Source organism: Calypte anna, chromosome 1 (genome assembly GCF_003957555.1).
Source record: "Calypte anna isolate BGI_N300 chromosome 1, bCalAnn1_v1.p, whole genome shotgun sequence".
Lineage (NCBI taxonomy): Eukaryota > Metazoa > Chordata > Aves > Apodiformes > Trochilidae > Calypte > Calypte anna.
The window spans coordinates 177,931,169-177,947,281 of NC_044244.1; the positions used below are offsets into that span (position 1 = coordinate 177,931,169).

General features: G+C 39.4%; 1 protein-coding gene across 2 annotated transcripts in view; it reads left to right on the forward strand.

Annotated features, from left to right (window-relative positions):
* Positions 1–1,383: 1,383 nt before the first annotated feature.
* The window catches only part of USP12 (ubiquitin specific peptidase 12), a 41,464-nt gene continuing 26,734 nt past the window's right edge, over positions 1,384–16,113 (forward strand). The window contains exons 1-2 of one of the 2 annotated variants that reach the window (XM_030469251.1): positions 1,384–1,510; positions 12,468–12,548. In XM_030469251.1, the coding sequence (XP_030325111.1) occupies positions 1,463–1,510; positions 12,468–12,548 (129 nt within the window). In that variant the 5' untranslated portion in view covers positions 1,384–1,462. Of the gene's footprint in view, positions 1,511–12,467; positions 12,549–15,499; positions 15,531–16,113 lie in introns of those variants that run through there. The other variant, XM_030469252.1, reaches the window with a different exon arrangement.

Below are 16,113 nucleotides of genomic sequence, written 5' to 3' on the forward strand. Positions count from 1 at the left end.
GATGAACAGGCACATCCAGGTGACTCATCTCTTTCCCAAGAAGATGCTTCAAGTTGTTGACTGCTATACAGGACAGTTTTATTTTCACAGATATCTGGTGCTGGGGTGTGCAAATTCCAGACTATGAGCAGCTAAAGAGCTGGTAATCCAGAGACAAAGAAAAGAGTTCATAGCTGCGTGCTTCTCCATGTCCCCCTCTTCCTAGGAGGGACGCTAGAGGAATTACCTTGACAGGACAATTGCTGTCCATATGTCACAAGTCAGCCTGAAGTTAGTTTGGCATTAGTGATTAAGGTGATGGAAGGCAAATTTTTTTCTATTTCTACTTTTTAACTTGCTTTTATTATCTGGCTACAAGTTATGGCCATTCAGCTGCCTCAGTTCTGTAGGACACAAGGGAACTCTGTCCCTGGAAGTGGCTCAGCACTTACATCAAGGAAGCATTGAATCAGAATTGTGTTGGCTGGATAAGATCTTTACATCCATGAAATCCAAATGTTAGCACACTGACAAGTCCACCGTGTCCCCTAGTACCACATCTACACATCTTTTAAACCTCTCCAGAGATGGTGACTCCAGCACTGCCTTGAGCAGCCTGTCGCAGTGCCTGAAAACCCTTCAAAGTGACGAATTTTTTCCTAATACCCAATCCAAACATTCCTAGACACAACTTACGGACATTTCTTCTTGTCCTATCACTTGCTACTTAGGAGAGACCAACACTCCCCTCACTACAGTCTCCTTTCAGGCCGCTGTAGACAGCGATGAGGTCTCCCCTCAGCCTCCATTTCTCCAGACCAAACCACTCCCGTTCCCTCAGCTGCTCCTCACCACTTCTCCCAACTTTCCGCTCCCAGCGCTCACACAGCGACCGCGTGTTACATTTCAGCTCTTGGGCCACAGGAGGTAGAAACAGAACCGCGGCGCCCCAGCGCTAACAGCAGTGCTAACAGCAGCCCGAACCAACCCTCACGCCCTTCCCTGCCGCCATGCCGGGGCGCGACGCTCCGCCCGAGGGCAGGGAGGTTCCGCCCCGCCCCGCCCCTTCACACAGCGCTTCGCGAGCCCCCGCCCCGCCCCCCGGGCCCCGCGCATGCCCGTTCGGTGCCGCTCGGTGCCGCGGGGGCAGAAGGGGCGGAGGCAGCGGCAGCCCCGGCCCCGCAGAGGCGCTGCCCGGCGGGCGGGGGGGCGGGCACCGACCGGGCGGCGCGAGAGACCGGCGGGGGACGGGTTGGGAGTCGCAGGTCGCGAGCGCCCGTGGCGCCGGTGGGAGCCGCGTGCCCGAGCGTCAGAGCCGTCGGGGCTGCGCGCGTCCCGCGGCGGGCGCTGGCGGGGGCGGTGAGGGCGAAGGCTGCCCCGCCGCCTGCCTGCCCGCCCGGTCCCTCCCCGCCCACTCCCGCCCGGCCCAGCCCGGCTCCCCTCGGCTCAGCGCTGTGATTGGGCGGAAGATGGCGCTGGGCGGATGGAAATCCTAATGACAGTCTCCAAAATCGCCTCCATCTGTACCATGGTGAGTGAGGGGCCGGGGCCGGTTCCCCTTCCCTCTCCTGACCTGCCGGGGCCGGGGGTGCGGGGCGGTGGAAGAGGCCGCGGGGAGTTGTACGAGGGGCGGGCTGCGGGGGAGGCCCCCGTGTGCGCAGCGCCCCGGCCGGGGGTGGTGCGGCGGAGTGGGGACGGGGCGGCGGGGAGGTGTCCCCGGCCGGGGAGCGGGAGCCCTGCCGGGGGCGGGGATCGGAAGCGGAGCGGGGTTAATCGGCTTTGGGAGGCTCAACCGTGGTGCGGACGCTGAGGGGAATGGGGTTGGGCTGGCGGCGAGGGGGGAGTCCCGTCTGCCAGCGGGATAGACTCGCGGAGTTACCGAGCACAGCTTGTCCCCAAAGAGTGCCGAAAGCGGGGACGGAGAGCTGTGAGAGCCGAGCTTTGGGTACGGGTTCGGGGCTGCTTATTGCAGGTCTGCTGGTTCTAGGGCAGGGTTTCTACAAGCGCCTTCCTTTTCCCCATCCACCGGGCGACTGTCCCCGGTTCGCCGAGTACTTCACCCGTGTGGTGGGGCTGTTGGTTGCCGTGCTTATCAGCAGACGGGGGCTCCTCTGGTTACCCGGAAAAGTGTTAGCATCCCGCCCGGTCTGCTCAGCCAGGCACGCTCCGCGCCTTGGCATGTAATTTGACTGGTTTGCATCGATCCGAGTCCGATAGGAGGCTTCTTCCAGTGATTGCTTTTTCATTACTCTGTCTCTTGATAAATTAGAGCTATTAGCAGATACACAGATATGATGAAGCTCCTCTCTCTCTCTCTTTTTTTTTTTTTTTTTTTTTTTAAGAGGGGTGTGGAGCTCAGTAGTTTCACATGATGGATAAATGCTGAATTTAAGGAAGGAAATATCTCTTTAGTCATTAGAAGTCACTGCTTGTCATGGAAGAGATGCATGTTCATAGCTGGAGATCTCACATTTGTTCTATTTTCTGTCTCTTCAGTAGTCAGATGAAAGTTCTTGTTCCCAAATCTGTTCCCCCAGTGGAAGGGGAAAACTGCTCTCTAGTGTGTTAATTTGCTGTTGTAATTTGGGATTATAACATATCATAACATAAAACAGTGAGAAATGTTTATATATTGTATTATTGGAAACTGATTTTTGGTTTTCATAAATATTACTGCAAAAAGGGTTTAATATCTCAAACAGACATTTCAGAGATGGCCCATAAGAATTTTGAATTAATATCTGTAAGCCTGTGGGGCACGATTGCTCAGGTAGTTGTTGATCAATTATACTAATGTTTTTTGTGATATAGGAGATCATATATTTTCATTTGGACTTGGAGAGTCTGACTTGTTGAACTCATGACCTGTATACCAAGATCTTTATATGGCCAAATATTGAAGGACACACACCATGTATTTCAGGAATTTTTGTTACATTTAATAGTTAGATTTTAGGTCAGACTGTTGAGGAGTCAATGCAATTGATACTTGAGCTAAGGCAGTCTCATTTTATTGCAAGTCTAGTTAGTATGTTTTCACCCACAACCTTTGTGCCAACAAAAATCCAGTGCTAGCCTCTTGAATTAGGCCCACTGTGGGAGCTCAGGTTTCTGCTCCTGGAAAGCACAGAAGTTGTAGGCCTGGACTGGCTAAGATGATAGTTTAAGATTAATCTGCATGTATGGTTATTAGAAACGATATGGTTATTATGTCGTTGACATTGTGTCACTGACATTTAGATCAGTCCCAAAACAATTTTATGAACTAAAAATCTTATGGTTAACCAAAGTGTCCATGTATATGAAGTTGGAATTCTGATGGCAATAGGTGTTATCTGCCCAACCATAATCATGTGCACTGAGGTGGAAAAACTCCAGGCATAACATCTTTCCTGTGCCTTCCTAATGCATGAGGTGTGGTAGTACTGTGAGATGGGAAAGCTATCATAAGATATTTGCTGTAAATGTTTTTTCAACACTTAATATAAGATTGTGCTTAAAAATATTCCGGTAAAGGTAGTGTGAAGAAGCACTTGGTATTTACTGTAGAGTTGTTTAGAGCAGTGTGTAATGGTCAGGCAGATATTTTGAGTTTTAATAAGAGTCATATACTCATGTGTAAGCAGATATTTTGCAAAAAAAACCCCAAAAACCAAAAAAACAAACCCTAAAGGAATCTACTTGCTGACTAATACTTTTTTTTTTTTTTTTTTTCCTCCGGCAGTTCTACTTTGTGTCACTGTTTGATAAACTGCCAGACAACTTCCTGAAAATTGCTTTAAGTTTTTCTTGCCTTTCCCCATGTCTCATACAAGAACTGTCAGGCTGTTTCTTTTCTTCTTGTGTTTGGTTAGTACAAAACCAGTAACAGGCAATTTTTGTCAAGAGGCAGTTCATGCCTACACAAACCTAATATACACATACACTTTCAATCTGTAACAGAACAGTCTGAAATTGTGTTGCAGAAGTTCTTCCATTACAAACTTGTATTTAATTAGTTCGTTTTTTGTATCCAAATTAAAGTTTCACTTCTGCTGACTCACTTATATTTTATGCATCTTATCCTTGTTGTTCAGGCTCTGAGTATTAGAAAGAAATATATTACATTTTACAGTACTGACGGGTTGTGTGGTTACAGTGAAGGGTGATACCCAGTATTTTTAGTTTGTTAGCCATGGTGCCTTTTGAGATGATCTTTGAAGGGCACATTATATCTACCAAAGACTGGTTCTTCTTTATGCATCATTAGTTCATTAATCTATCTGATGTTCAAACCAGTGATTTCAGAGCTCTTCGTGTAGTGCTGTGTCCTCGTGTCCTGTCACCTTTGAGCTACTTGGACTTCTTTGCTCTACATCACCACTCCCATGACTCCTTGTGCTCATGGCTGGAGATGGTCAAAAATCACTGGAAAAAACCTTTGCCTTTGAATACCTTTCTTGCCACTTGCATGTAGATTTTGTTTATTTTTTTAAAAGTCTTTGTCCTTGTAGTAGAAGTTGAACTTGGTCTTTTACCCTTTTCCATACATTAAACTAAAATCAAAGTCTTACCTGACTGAATTATATTGAGTTTTTATGCATGGCTGAGAAGTGGAAAAGTAACCCATGCTGACTGCAATGAAGATGTGCCTCAAACTATACTCTTTATGTAATAGAGGTTGAATCTGGTACTTTGCTTCTGCTTTCTAGAATTCAGACAATGCTTGCCAGCAGTTGAAAGGTATCAACTCTTAGAGTGACTGAAATAAAGAGAAGATAGAAATTATCATTGTAGCTTTAAAGCTATGAAAAGCTACAAAGACATCAGCCTCAGACATACAGAAGGAAGTTGTAATGGTGGTAGTACTTGTTTTTCAGCGTTTCTTCTCAAAACTGGTTGATTACGTTAGCACAACCTGAAGAAGTTTAATGAAATTTAAAAATCATGCTAATCTAGATGTAGCATTAGACATGAAAATGTTTTCTTCATGTTTCAGTATTTGAGTGTTCTTTCTCTATCTGCCAGTTTAGCGTCTTATACACAGGGTCAGTATCACTGAATGTGTTCAGTGATGGATTCAACCCCCCCAGCACTCGAAACAAATACATAGTTTGTAGCTAGATGTGGCTTGTGTGATGCAACAGTGTGTTCTGCATCACAAGTCTGCGTCTATCTTACAGTCAAAATCTTTGTTTTGTTTTTGAAAGGAGTAAGACTTGAGGAATCACGCCGAATGGCTGGCTGCTGGCCTTTTCCTGACTGCCTCCTGCCTAAGGGTACTGTCACTATTACCCTTTCCCAAGGTTCAGTCACATTTGACAAAGGTGAAGAGGCTTCAGAGGTGCTCAAGTTCCAACCAGCATCTAGGGAGAAAAAGGCAGCTCAGAGGAAACAGCTCCTGTAAGTGCCCAGTTGAGGCACGGCTGCAATGTATCCCCTTTGGATGTTGTAGCAGAGAGGCTTTATAAAAACAATTGTAGGAAAAATTTATAACTAACTGTGAGATATATACATAATAAATGGACTTCATGACTGCTTAAGAAATTACTTGTTTACAGTAGATTGTGAAATCTGCACTTAATGTAAATTGATGTTTGCTAGAGTTTGCAGTTGACCAGAAATGGCTATGGTGTACTCACTCCTGTTCCTTCTAATTGCAGTGTCTGCTCTGAAGCACGAATTATAATATGTAAACAGTAATTGATGATCAGGATAGCAGATTCCATAGGAAACCCATCGGGAAGAGTACAGAAGAAGTGAGAATTGAAAGTTACAGCAAGGAAAGGAAATCTGTAAAAAAAACATTGCCTCAGAGTGAGGAGAGGATAGAAAAGAAAGTAGAGGAGGAGGGGACTAAGGTAACACAGAAAAAACAGCAGTGTTATGGTATTCCTTTACCCAGCTGTCTGACTTGCTTATGTGGCTAAGTTGGCAAGAAGGAACATGTGCCACTGCATTTCACTGGCATTGTGAATCTGCCACCATCAGTGGACTGAAGTGTTTGGACATGTGTTCTGTGGTGATTCTCTTGCAAGCCCATTTGATTTTGAAGAAGTATGTTTTGGACAGTGAGAGCTTAAACCAAAGTAGGCAAGTTCACTCATCTGTTAAAGTTCTTATCAATAGAATATTTCATTATAAGTATGACACTATGATCATCATTTCTGTAGATGTAACGTGCTACAGTATGGTAATAAGTGATGAGTCTGCACATTTGCTCTTTAAAATCCTGGCTTTGTGACACTGCTTAGTATACTAATTAGTTCAGACAAATTTGCTTTAAATTTATATCAAAATATGAATTTGACTCTAAATTAATATACAACAGATGTAAAGTTTGAGAGATGAAAAAAAAATTCCTGAACTTGTGTAGCTATAAAGCAATACTTACATCAGCACAGAGACTCATGTGGTTGGATAATTTCAAATATATAAATGCTCCTTTTTCTTTCTACCTGTGTAGAAAGTTCTAAGGACAGAGAAGGAAATGCAAACTTGGACCTAGTTTTGCTGAAAGAATTTTTCACTGTGTCAGTGGGAATAACTGATCCTGTTAACTAGAAAAACTTGGTTATTTAGATTGGTCATTTATGTAGTCTTTGCATTTACTTTTTAAACTACTGAAGGAACTAATTTGCTTTAAAACTTCTAGGAATTACTCTGTGAAAATGTGTTGAAAGGGTTTCTGTCCATTAATTGCTACTCCAATGTACTTTTCTCTTTCAGAGTTATTGAAGGAAATGTATAAAATCCCTGTAGGGGGAGTAACTTAAGGTTAGGAGGTCTGGTAAAGTTAAATGCTTTTAAAAAATTACTTATGCAATGAGGCCTACCTGATCTTTCAGTTGAGGAGAAAAAAATTTCTAGAACTTCGGGTAGTGTAGAACCAGAATGTCTCTATAGAGTAAACCAGAACTGGAGAACATTTTTACCATCTTTCATAAACTCAAGTTCTTTTTATAATTCCATGAAAATGGGAAATGTTAAAAGCGACATAATTCTTTTTATGAGACAGCAATTATGTGGGTTAAAAAAGCACGTGAAATACTCTGTGGTGTGCAGCTTATCAACAAAAATGGTTGAGCAAATTTGTTTTTCTTTTTTCTGTTTTTTTCTTTTCTCCCTCCACATTGTCAATGATTAGATAAGTAATTTTTCTAGAAAATTAATATAATGCTTGTAGCTGTCTGTACTGTTTAGGCAGTGAAAAATTTCTAAGGTCAATATCAGATCTTCTTTGAAATACATCTCAGAGACTTCCTATCCTGTCTGCTAATTGTAATTTAACCTTCAACTGAAAGTGTATGAGGGTAACAGTTTTGATCTTTGGGGACCCCAATTTGTATCATTATGAGATGTCTTGCACAGATGGTATTGGAAATCCATCTGAACAGAGGAAACTGAAGCAAAGGCACCTGATATCATAAACAGTGTTACTCCAGGAATTTTCCAGTAAATATACAGTAGAAATACAACTTGTCAGTAGTATTTTGGTTTTTAGCAACATGATTTCATTCTGTATTGGGTGGGTAGTAGGTGAAGTCCATTTCAGGTCCATCAGCAATTGGGGAAGAATTGTAGAAGCATCAATAGATCTTACCATGTTTTGAAGATCCACTCTATGAAAGAGCCAAGAACAGAGCCCTAATCCTGAGTCTGAGCATCACATGTGAGAGTAACTTGTCTTTGACTCTAGTCTTTAAACCAGAAGGAAGTATGGCTGTATCTAGTTGCTATGAAGGAAAATATGCTGTATATGCTCAGTAGGGCTCAAGAAGATGGGTGTGGTAGACATACCAAATGTGAAGAGAAGGTAATTTTGTGCTATGCTATTATTTCCCATGCCCAGGCAGAAATGTTTTTGCTTTGTACTCAGTAAAAAAGCCTTTTGTCTTAGGGGTGTATGATTAGAATATACAGAACTATGTCTTAAGCTAATTAGTTAAGAAAATAGCACTAATTGTATTTTAAAAATATGAAATGAAACTAGCCAAATATTTCATAGTTAGATTAACAAGTTGTGTGTTACTAATGCATGTTCTTTTGCAAATGAATGAACAAGAAGGTTTACTGGACCTTGCCCAGTGTATTTCACCTCTGCTTCCTGCACTAGAAACAATACCAAAGAAGTGAGTTTCCATTTTGCTTGCAGTTGTAACAACAAATATGAACTTATTTAATATAGCTATTCTGTTAGCTCTAATCCTGATTCATATAAATAAATGGAAAGGTGTGAATTCACATTCTGATAAAACATAACTGGACAAGAAGAATTATGTATTTCTTCTTTAACAGAAGATTATGTCAGTGTTGGTGTACGCTATCAAATTGTGTACAATTCATTAGTGGCACAGACAGAGAGTCTTCTTCTAATACATGGCCAGAAAAATGAAGGCACTAGCACTAGCAAACGAGGGCTTTGATACTCAGATTTATTTTCTCTGATCAGAAATAATTAATTTTACACTTTTCATGTTTTGTTCAGGAAAACATTGCTATTCCTGGTTAAGGAGTTGCCCTTTTACTTACAATGCCTTTAGGTCATGAGGAAGAATAAAATTTTTGGCTTGTGTTTTTTTTTGTTGTTCACTCACATATAGCTAAAGTAATGTTTTTAAAAATGAGGCTTTCATATACCTATGCAATGTGGTTTAGTTATTTGAGTCACCTTTTTTCTTTACAGTTCCTTGCTTCTTGATGGAGGTGGAGAACACTGTAGGGAAGGATCTAGCATAGTGCGTGTGTGAAAGGATAAATGGATCTTCAGAATTTTGACAACAAATGTTTTGAGATGAGAAATTTCTCTTTTCCTTTTGGAGGAAAATAAATCCATCAATGCTGTTCAGCTGCAGCTGAGTGTTCAGTCACAGGGCCAGCATCTGGCAAAACCCCTCTGAAACCCAGTGTGTGTATGTCAGATCATAAACACCAACTGATTTGCTTCACAGATTGTCTCCAATTAGCTTATCCATATGTTAGCTGTTAGTGTGTCTCAGGAATACTGCTTTGACATGTAGCACCAAAATAGTGTGACCTCTGGGGCAGAGAGAAAAAGCAATAGTAAAAGCAGAAATAGCACTTAACAATATAACTGCTTTAGCAAGTGAAAAACTAAACAAACAAAAAAGCCCATCACATGCCTGCACTTTGTTTCCCTCTTCCCTTATCACTGAAATGTACAGTGCCAGGTTTTTACATTTATTTTAGAACTTTGGGAGAATGTATATTTGTAAAACTTGTAAATCCAGAAAATTCAACTGTACTTAATTAGAAAATTCTACACTTCGCTCTCCCACAGTGTTTTCTGGTCTTTAATGTTACTGAACTGAAATAAAACACAGATTAGGTTGATGTTAAATGGGTTAATTCATAGAAATATTGAGCTATTTTGAAAATAAAGTTGAGAAACTTTAATTAAGGACCTTCCATAGTAAAAAAAGGATTCTTATCCCTTCATTAAGATGTTAGCATCTAAGGGGATCTCGGATAAATCCAATAATATAAACTTTTTCTTGAACTTGGTGGGGGAGATAAGCAGTAAATGTTAAACTGATTTGAACATGCTTAAACTAAAATTACTCATAATTTATCTCATAGTTTTAAGTTACAGAGAAAATGAAGTGGACAGTAGCTGAGCTTTACACCTAACTTTAATTATGTGTGAGGACACTATTTTATAATAATTGATATTTTAACATTTTTTCCAGAATGGTTTTCAATAACAAATAAAAGTTAAGCAACTCTCGATTTCATAATGTGTTCTTGTATATATATCCTAGCTGCTGAACTTTCCACTTTATAAAGCTGTATCACCTTAACAGATATACATGTTCTGTAGGCCTGTGTCACAGAATCACAGAATGTTAGGGGTTGGAAGGGACCCCTGGAGATCAGCTAGTCCCAACCCCTGTTCAGGTTCACCTACAGTAGGTTGCACAGGATGGCATCCAGGTACATTTTGAAAGTCTTCAGAGTTGGAGACACCACACTCTGGGTAGCCTGTTCCAGTTCCCTGAAACCCTCAGAATACATTTTCCCTTGTGTTTCTATTGAACCTTCTGTGTTCCAGTTTGTGACCATTGCCTCTTGTCCTGTCACTGGACACCTCTGAAAAGAGTGGTTCCATCATTGTCTCCGTGCTGGAAGGGGTGCAGTGTAAGGCAGTGTCTGGTGTTGTGCAGGTTTCGTACTAATATGATGCAAAAACTGGTACATGTAACTACCATTGCACTGTGAGCTTTTTTGGACTTCAGTTCCTTCCACTGCTGGGGTATGCCCTTGCGTGCTTCTGCTCAGAAGAGCAGGGAAACTGGAAATAATTGTACTGGGAAAAGTTAATTATGTTCCTTTCTGTCCCTTTGCACAATATCAAAGCCAAGTTGCTGTGTGGGGACTGAGCACCTGTTGCAGGGGTTGTTCAGTGAGCCCCCAAAAGAAGTTCATTTTGGCATATTCCCACATCCCAGTTAAGAGGCAGAGGAAGAAATTCATCCCTGGTAAGTGCATCTTGGCTTGTGGAAAAAGAGAGGCTTAACTTCTGCCTCAAGCCTGTGCTGTCCCCCTGTCCAACAGATGGCAAGGTACCATAGTAGTTGTGGTGTTGCAGCGGTTCTCTGGTTCTGGTTCTCATTTTTGCATCAATAAATAGTCAGCTGGGACTGATAATGTGTAACATGCTGAATGGGAAACCTTTCATAGGAAGGGATAGTTAGGTGTTAAAACAGCTTTTACATGTCAGGTGTGAACATGCATTTTAAACATACTCTTTTCAGCCCCTGTTGCATGCTGTGCTCTCTCACCAGCCAATACACTGCACTGTATAAATGATTACTTTGAGGGGGGGGAATAACATATTTTATGATAGACAAAAAGAGAGCTGTAGAGGGAAGTAGTTTGTGGGGTTTTATATTGGTCTCAAACTTCCATGCTGATTTCTAGTAATAAAACATAAACAACTGTATTCAAAGACAGGTAATGCCATACTTCGAAATAATTTGAAAGTCTAATATTGAGTGAAACAGCCTTGAGTAATAAGGAGACCATAACTATAGTGGAGTATCTTAGCATGTCTTTCTAGTTGTCAAGTCAGGATCTTTATTGTGCTAGAAAACTAAATGCTGTGTTCAGGCCTGTACAAAACAAACACAAGTTTATACCATAATGGTCTTCCTTCCAAAGACAGAACACAGCAGCTGCTCCACCCTAGCTTTGAAAGGAGAGTTTCCTAAATGCCTGCTCTTGAATTTATTTATGTATTTTTAAAGAAGTAGAGATTTTAACAATAGGATAAAAGGACCTCACCATTTCCTTTTTTTCTAGTTTATTTGTAAATAATACCCACCATACCAGACCTCGTGGGTGTATTTCATAAAGCTGCAAAACTAAATATTCAGTAGTCACAGGACACTTTAATCTTAAGTGAGGCTTTATACCCCTTTACACCAACATCACCATTGCTTAACAGCTTCTAGAGTAGTAAGCCCTGCTGAGAAATCCCCAGTAAAGGAGAGGCTTTATCATAATTGCAGGGGATAGGACTAATGAAGAGGCAGCTGGAGCAGTGTTGTGCAAGGAGCAGAGCTGTACTCTCTCAAATGTGGAGTTACACTATCTTTTGCTCTATTCTAATTAAAGTTGTTACCTCCTAATGGGCCTTTGACCGTGTATTTCCAGTTTCAGAACTACTAAGCAGGATTGTGTAACTACTCCTGAGTTCTGCAGTACCACAATCACGTCATAGCAGATACAACATAATAGTTTCATTTTAATTTTTGACATTTTGATTTAGCCTTAATTATGTTCCCCTTCCTCCTGTCTGTAATTAATTTGTGAAATTCTCAATGCTGTTTTCAATGATCTCTGTGATTTTTATTTAATTTTATTGTTGTAATGTCCTATTGTATGAGAATACATGAAAATTATAAACTTACTTTGAGGTGTTTTTGACCAAAACATATTTGGAAACACAGACCTCTAAGCATTTTTTGATTATTCTGAACTAATTTTCTTCAGGTGAAAGAGTGTTAGGTTTTTTATAATAACTATAGAAGTATGAAGTTATGGCATAGAAGACTTGTCGGCACTATGACCTGTATGCAATGATTTTGTGGACAATATGAACATCCTGAGAGCGTAAATCAAAAGTGAAGTCAAAGCGATTATTTTTCTGCATTCATGGCCAATATTACTCTGCCTACAAGCTTGTCTTGGCTTAATTTGCCATGTGTGATTGCTAAGCTGCATCAAAAACTCCACTTTCTCTCCCTTTTACCATTCAGAAAGCAAGTTGCATCCATTGTCACTATTTAGTCTCATTTATTTTTGTCTTCCTCCCTCCTGACTAGAGAGAGCTTCAGTGGAAGTAAGTTTTGTAAACTTATGGTCTGAGATCTGGGGTTACTGGTTTGGTTGTAGCAAGGATGAGGGTGTGTTGGGTTCTTCTCAGGTAGTTAAATTCACTATGTAAGCAGTTGCAGCACTAACAGTTTTTCTTTTGTTTTTTCTAGGGCGCCAATGCCTCAGCTTTGGAGAAAGAAATTGGTCCGGAACAATTTCCAGTCAATGAGCACTATTTTGGTTTGGTTAATGTAAGTTTCAGTCTGTAAGTTCAATGCTTTGAGTTGCTAGGAGGTGGATTTGTTAAATTACAAGGCTAGGACTGAGTGAATAATTAAAACACTGAACTATTAATGTAATTGAATATACATATTAACTGAAATGTGTTTCAATATTCAGTGTATTTGTTGAAATATGCTACTGAAATAATTGTTGAAATTGAACTCTATTACTTTATTTCATTTTACTTATTGTAGGGAATTTTAAAATCTAGTTCTTTTAAAATCACTCTATTAAAAGTTTAAATCTTCAAAAGAAGATGCTTAAAATGTGAAGCTTTTAGTTCATAGTGTGAAGCCAATCCAAGTGAATAAATACAGTAAAAGATAAAAAAGAACCTGTGAAAGACTACTGATGTTGTGAAGCATTCATATCTAGTAGTTGTATTAAGATTTTTTTAAAAATACTGAGCCCAAACAGAAAAGCAGTGGTGGAAAAATATACTGAATTGTTCAATTCAATCATTAGGTTTATGGAATGCTTTAAATTTTAATTTCTGGTATTAGCAATGAAAATGATATCTTGTAAGAAAATGCATTATTCTGAAATGAAACATTAAATCATTTACTGAAGATTCAGAAAGAACATATTTATACCAAGTTGATTTAAGAAGAGCTATCTTCTTGTGTTTCTTAGTGAAACTTATTACTTCTAATAATGTCCTGCAACGATTCTGTGCCTCTAGGCTCTCTGCCTTTAGGTTCTTACACTGACATGGTTTAAGAGTCTGCAGTGGGAGTATGCCCTGTGCAGTCAGTAAGCACTCTGACTGATGGCTGACGTGTGTGCATCTCAAATGCCATGTCTCAAATTAGTAATTTTTTCCCTTTCTCATGAAAGTTGAAATACCTTCCAAACAATGCGTTGTTTCTCTGAAAAGAGGAAATAGAGTATCTTAAGTATGAATACTTTTTTTTAGCTCTATAGCAGAGTTCAGGCTTTCTGTCAAAGTTGTTCTTAGCTTTTCTCAACTCTCTTATTCTGTTGGCAGAAAACCTGTTTTCCTAATTTCTTGTTGAAGTCCGGAGAGAATTTGAGATTTAACAGTAAAATTACACTGTATGCCTAGTCTTGAAGTTTTACATATTTTATATATTTAAGAAAAGTTTCAATAAAGGACAGTCTTCCTCCTATATAATGAATACCAACAAGTTCTGTTTTTTTGTAGTCCAGAGTGAGTAGGAAATCTGACAAAATATGTCTTTAAGTCTTTGCTGACAACCATAAATACAGGAGGCAGGAAGCTAAGATACCTCTGACTGCTCTCAACATTCTGTGTAGTACAGAGATTTTGCTCATTTTAGTTTAAAAAAATAAAGTTTTATGAACCAAAATTCTTTGAATTGTAACAGATAGCAAAATGGGTTTCCATTACACCCATGACACAGTGATAATGTGTGTTTCAGGTATAGTGGCTAGGAAGGAAAATTCAGTCTTGTTGCTTCCATGGTTTTCAGAATCTGTACAGATTGTGTTTACCAACACAGTATGTATGTGCCATAAATGTGTAATAAGCTTGCAGAATTTAAATCTATCAGGAAGAGGAAAGGTAGTGACCTCTTCATTAACAGACAATGACCAGTGGCCATTCAGAACGAATAGCAGCACCAATGAAAATTAAAAGAAATATTAGATAATTAGATAATTTCAGAGTGCTATTAGATTGAGAGGATTAAGAAATCACATTTTTTGCCTTCAATGATTTCTCTAATTGTTTTCTAGCAATTACAAGAAGTTAAGTTCTTAAAGGTTCGTTAACATTTACTGCTAAATTTTTCCAGTCTATTGATATTGTTTGTCCTAACTTTATCCATAGTAATGGAAAAATGGAGATAATGTAGGAATCAGTAGTGCTCTTCTAACTGTGCTAGCTAGCCATTTGAGATGTCTGCAATATAGGAGAGGGTTTTAGATAAAGATGAAAATTCTGAAATAGAGACCTATCAGTGGTAAATCTGGAGTTTATCCAGAGGTAGTGTAAAATAAGAGAATGTAGAAGTGCTGTCTTATCTCCTCTCCAGCTTTGTGTCAGAATCCAGGGATTATCCAGCAGATGTGCTGAAAGCACAATTTGAGAGGTAAAAGAAGAATTAAGAAAGGGCATATGGAGAACCAGATGATTGATGAGATGTTTTATTCTGTCAATGAGAGCTCCTGATGGAAATTTAATCTTAGGCTTGCAAGGACAATACCATTCACTATGTTAGCAGGAAATATTTAAGATGTGTGGTAAGATAAAAATGTTAGTTGCATGATGTCCCATGCACGTGGACAATCAGGAGCATGAAGTCTGTGTATCATTCTTGTTTCCCTCTACAGTGAAGTCATGCAAACTGTGGAAATCCATGCACTTCACAAATTAAATAAATTATTTTATCCAGTGAGGATGAAATAATGAACATTTTTAACCTCTTAATAACTACTCTGGTAGCTCTTCAGCAGTTTACTGGACTTCTTAGAGTGCAAAGTTTGCTTATTCAATCTCTTGCACAAAGATAGTGTTCTAAGTAGATGTAAGTTCTTGCGTAACCATTGTTAGGTTTTGTAGATCTGTGGGGTTCAATACCCAAGTTTCTTCCCAGGTATGTATTGCATCAGGAGAGTAAATTAGAAGGCTTTAAGCCTCAGTGAGTTTTGTGGCAACTTTCCTGATTGTCTCATTTTTTATTAATTTCCACACAGGTTTGAGAGCTGAAGCTTTGATTTTGGAGTAAAGCAAACAAACAAAAACTATAACACAAGAAAACACAAAAAAGATGTGTGTAGGAAGCATACAGAGTGCAGTATTTTTGTGAAAGGAAATAATCTTATTTCTCAGAATTTAGAACAGAAGAACAATATGAGCTGAAAAAAAGAGATTTCTTTGTTTTTATTTTTCTTAGATATGCACATCTTTAAATGATCCTTACTGAAACAGTGATGCAAGCAATAACCAATTGAAAACACATATTGAAGTAACTCCATATATTCGTTATTACCCTGAATGTGATAGAGGGGTCCCAGTAACACTGAGTTCATGCACTGGCTGAAAGTTTAAGGCATAAAATTATAATGACAGTCTTTCTTCGAGGTTTCTACTGTTATTTTTAGGCAGATTTTGCAGGCATTTCTTTTTCCTACAATTATATTTTGCATAAAGATCACTAATTTGTAAAGCTAGTGTAAAAAGATTTTAGTTTTTGAAGTGAAGATGGGTGCGCAGGAGTTTGTTTTTAGACAATCTTCTTCTGCCTCTTATCATTCTGAGTGTGGTTGAAAAAAACATTGTATGAGCTTAATTTGCTGGCTGTTAGTTCCTATCCACAGGCGTGTGGGTGAACATACATTCATAAGAAATTAAGCTCCTGAATTTTGTTTAGTATTCTGAGTTCTCGCTTCATACTTTGGTTGTCTCTCACTGTATGTTTGCCCTTCTAATTATCATCAGACTGCTCCTTTTTTAAAATTGAAATGTTAGGAAATTTCTAAATTGTTGCTTTTTCATCTTTTGACACTTGCTGTAGCAATTTTAGCCCTTTCTCCATTTAAATTAATTTT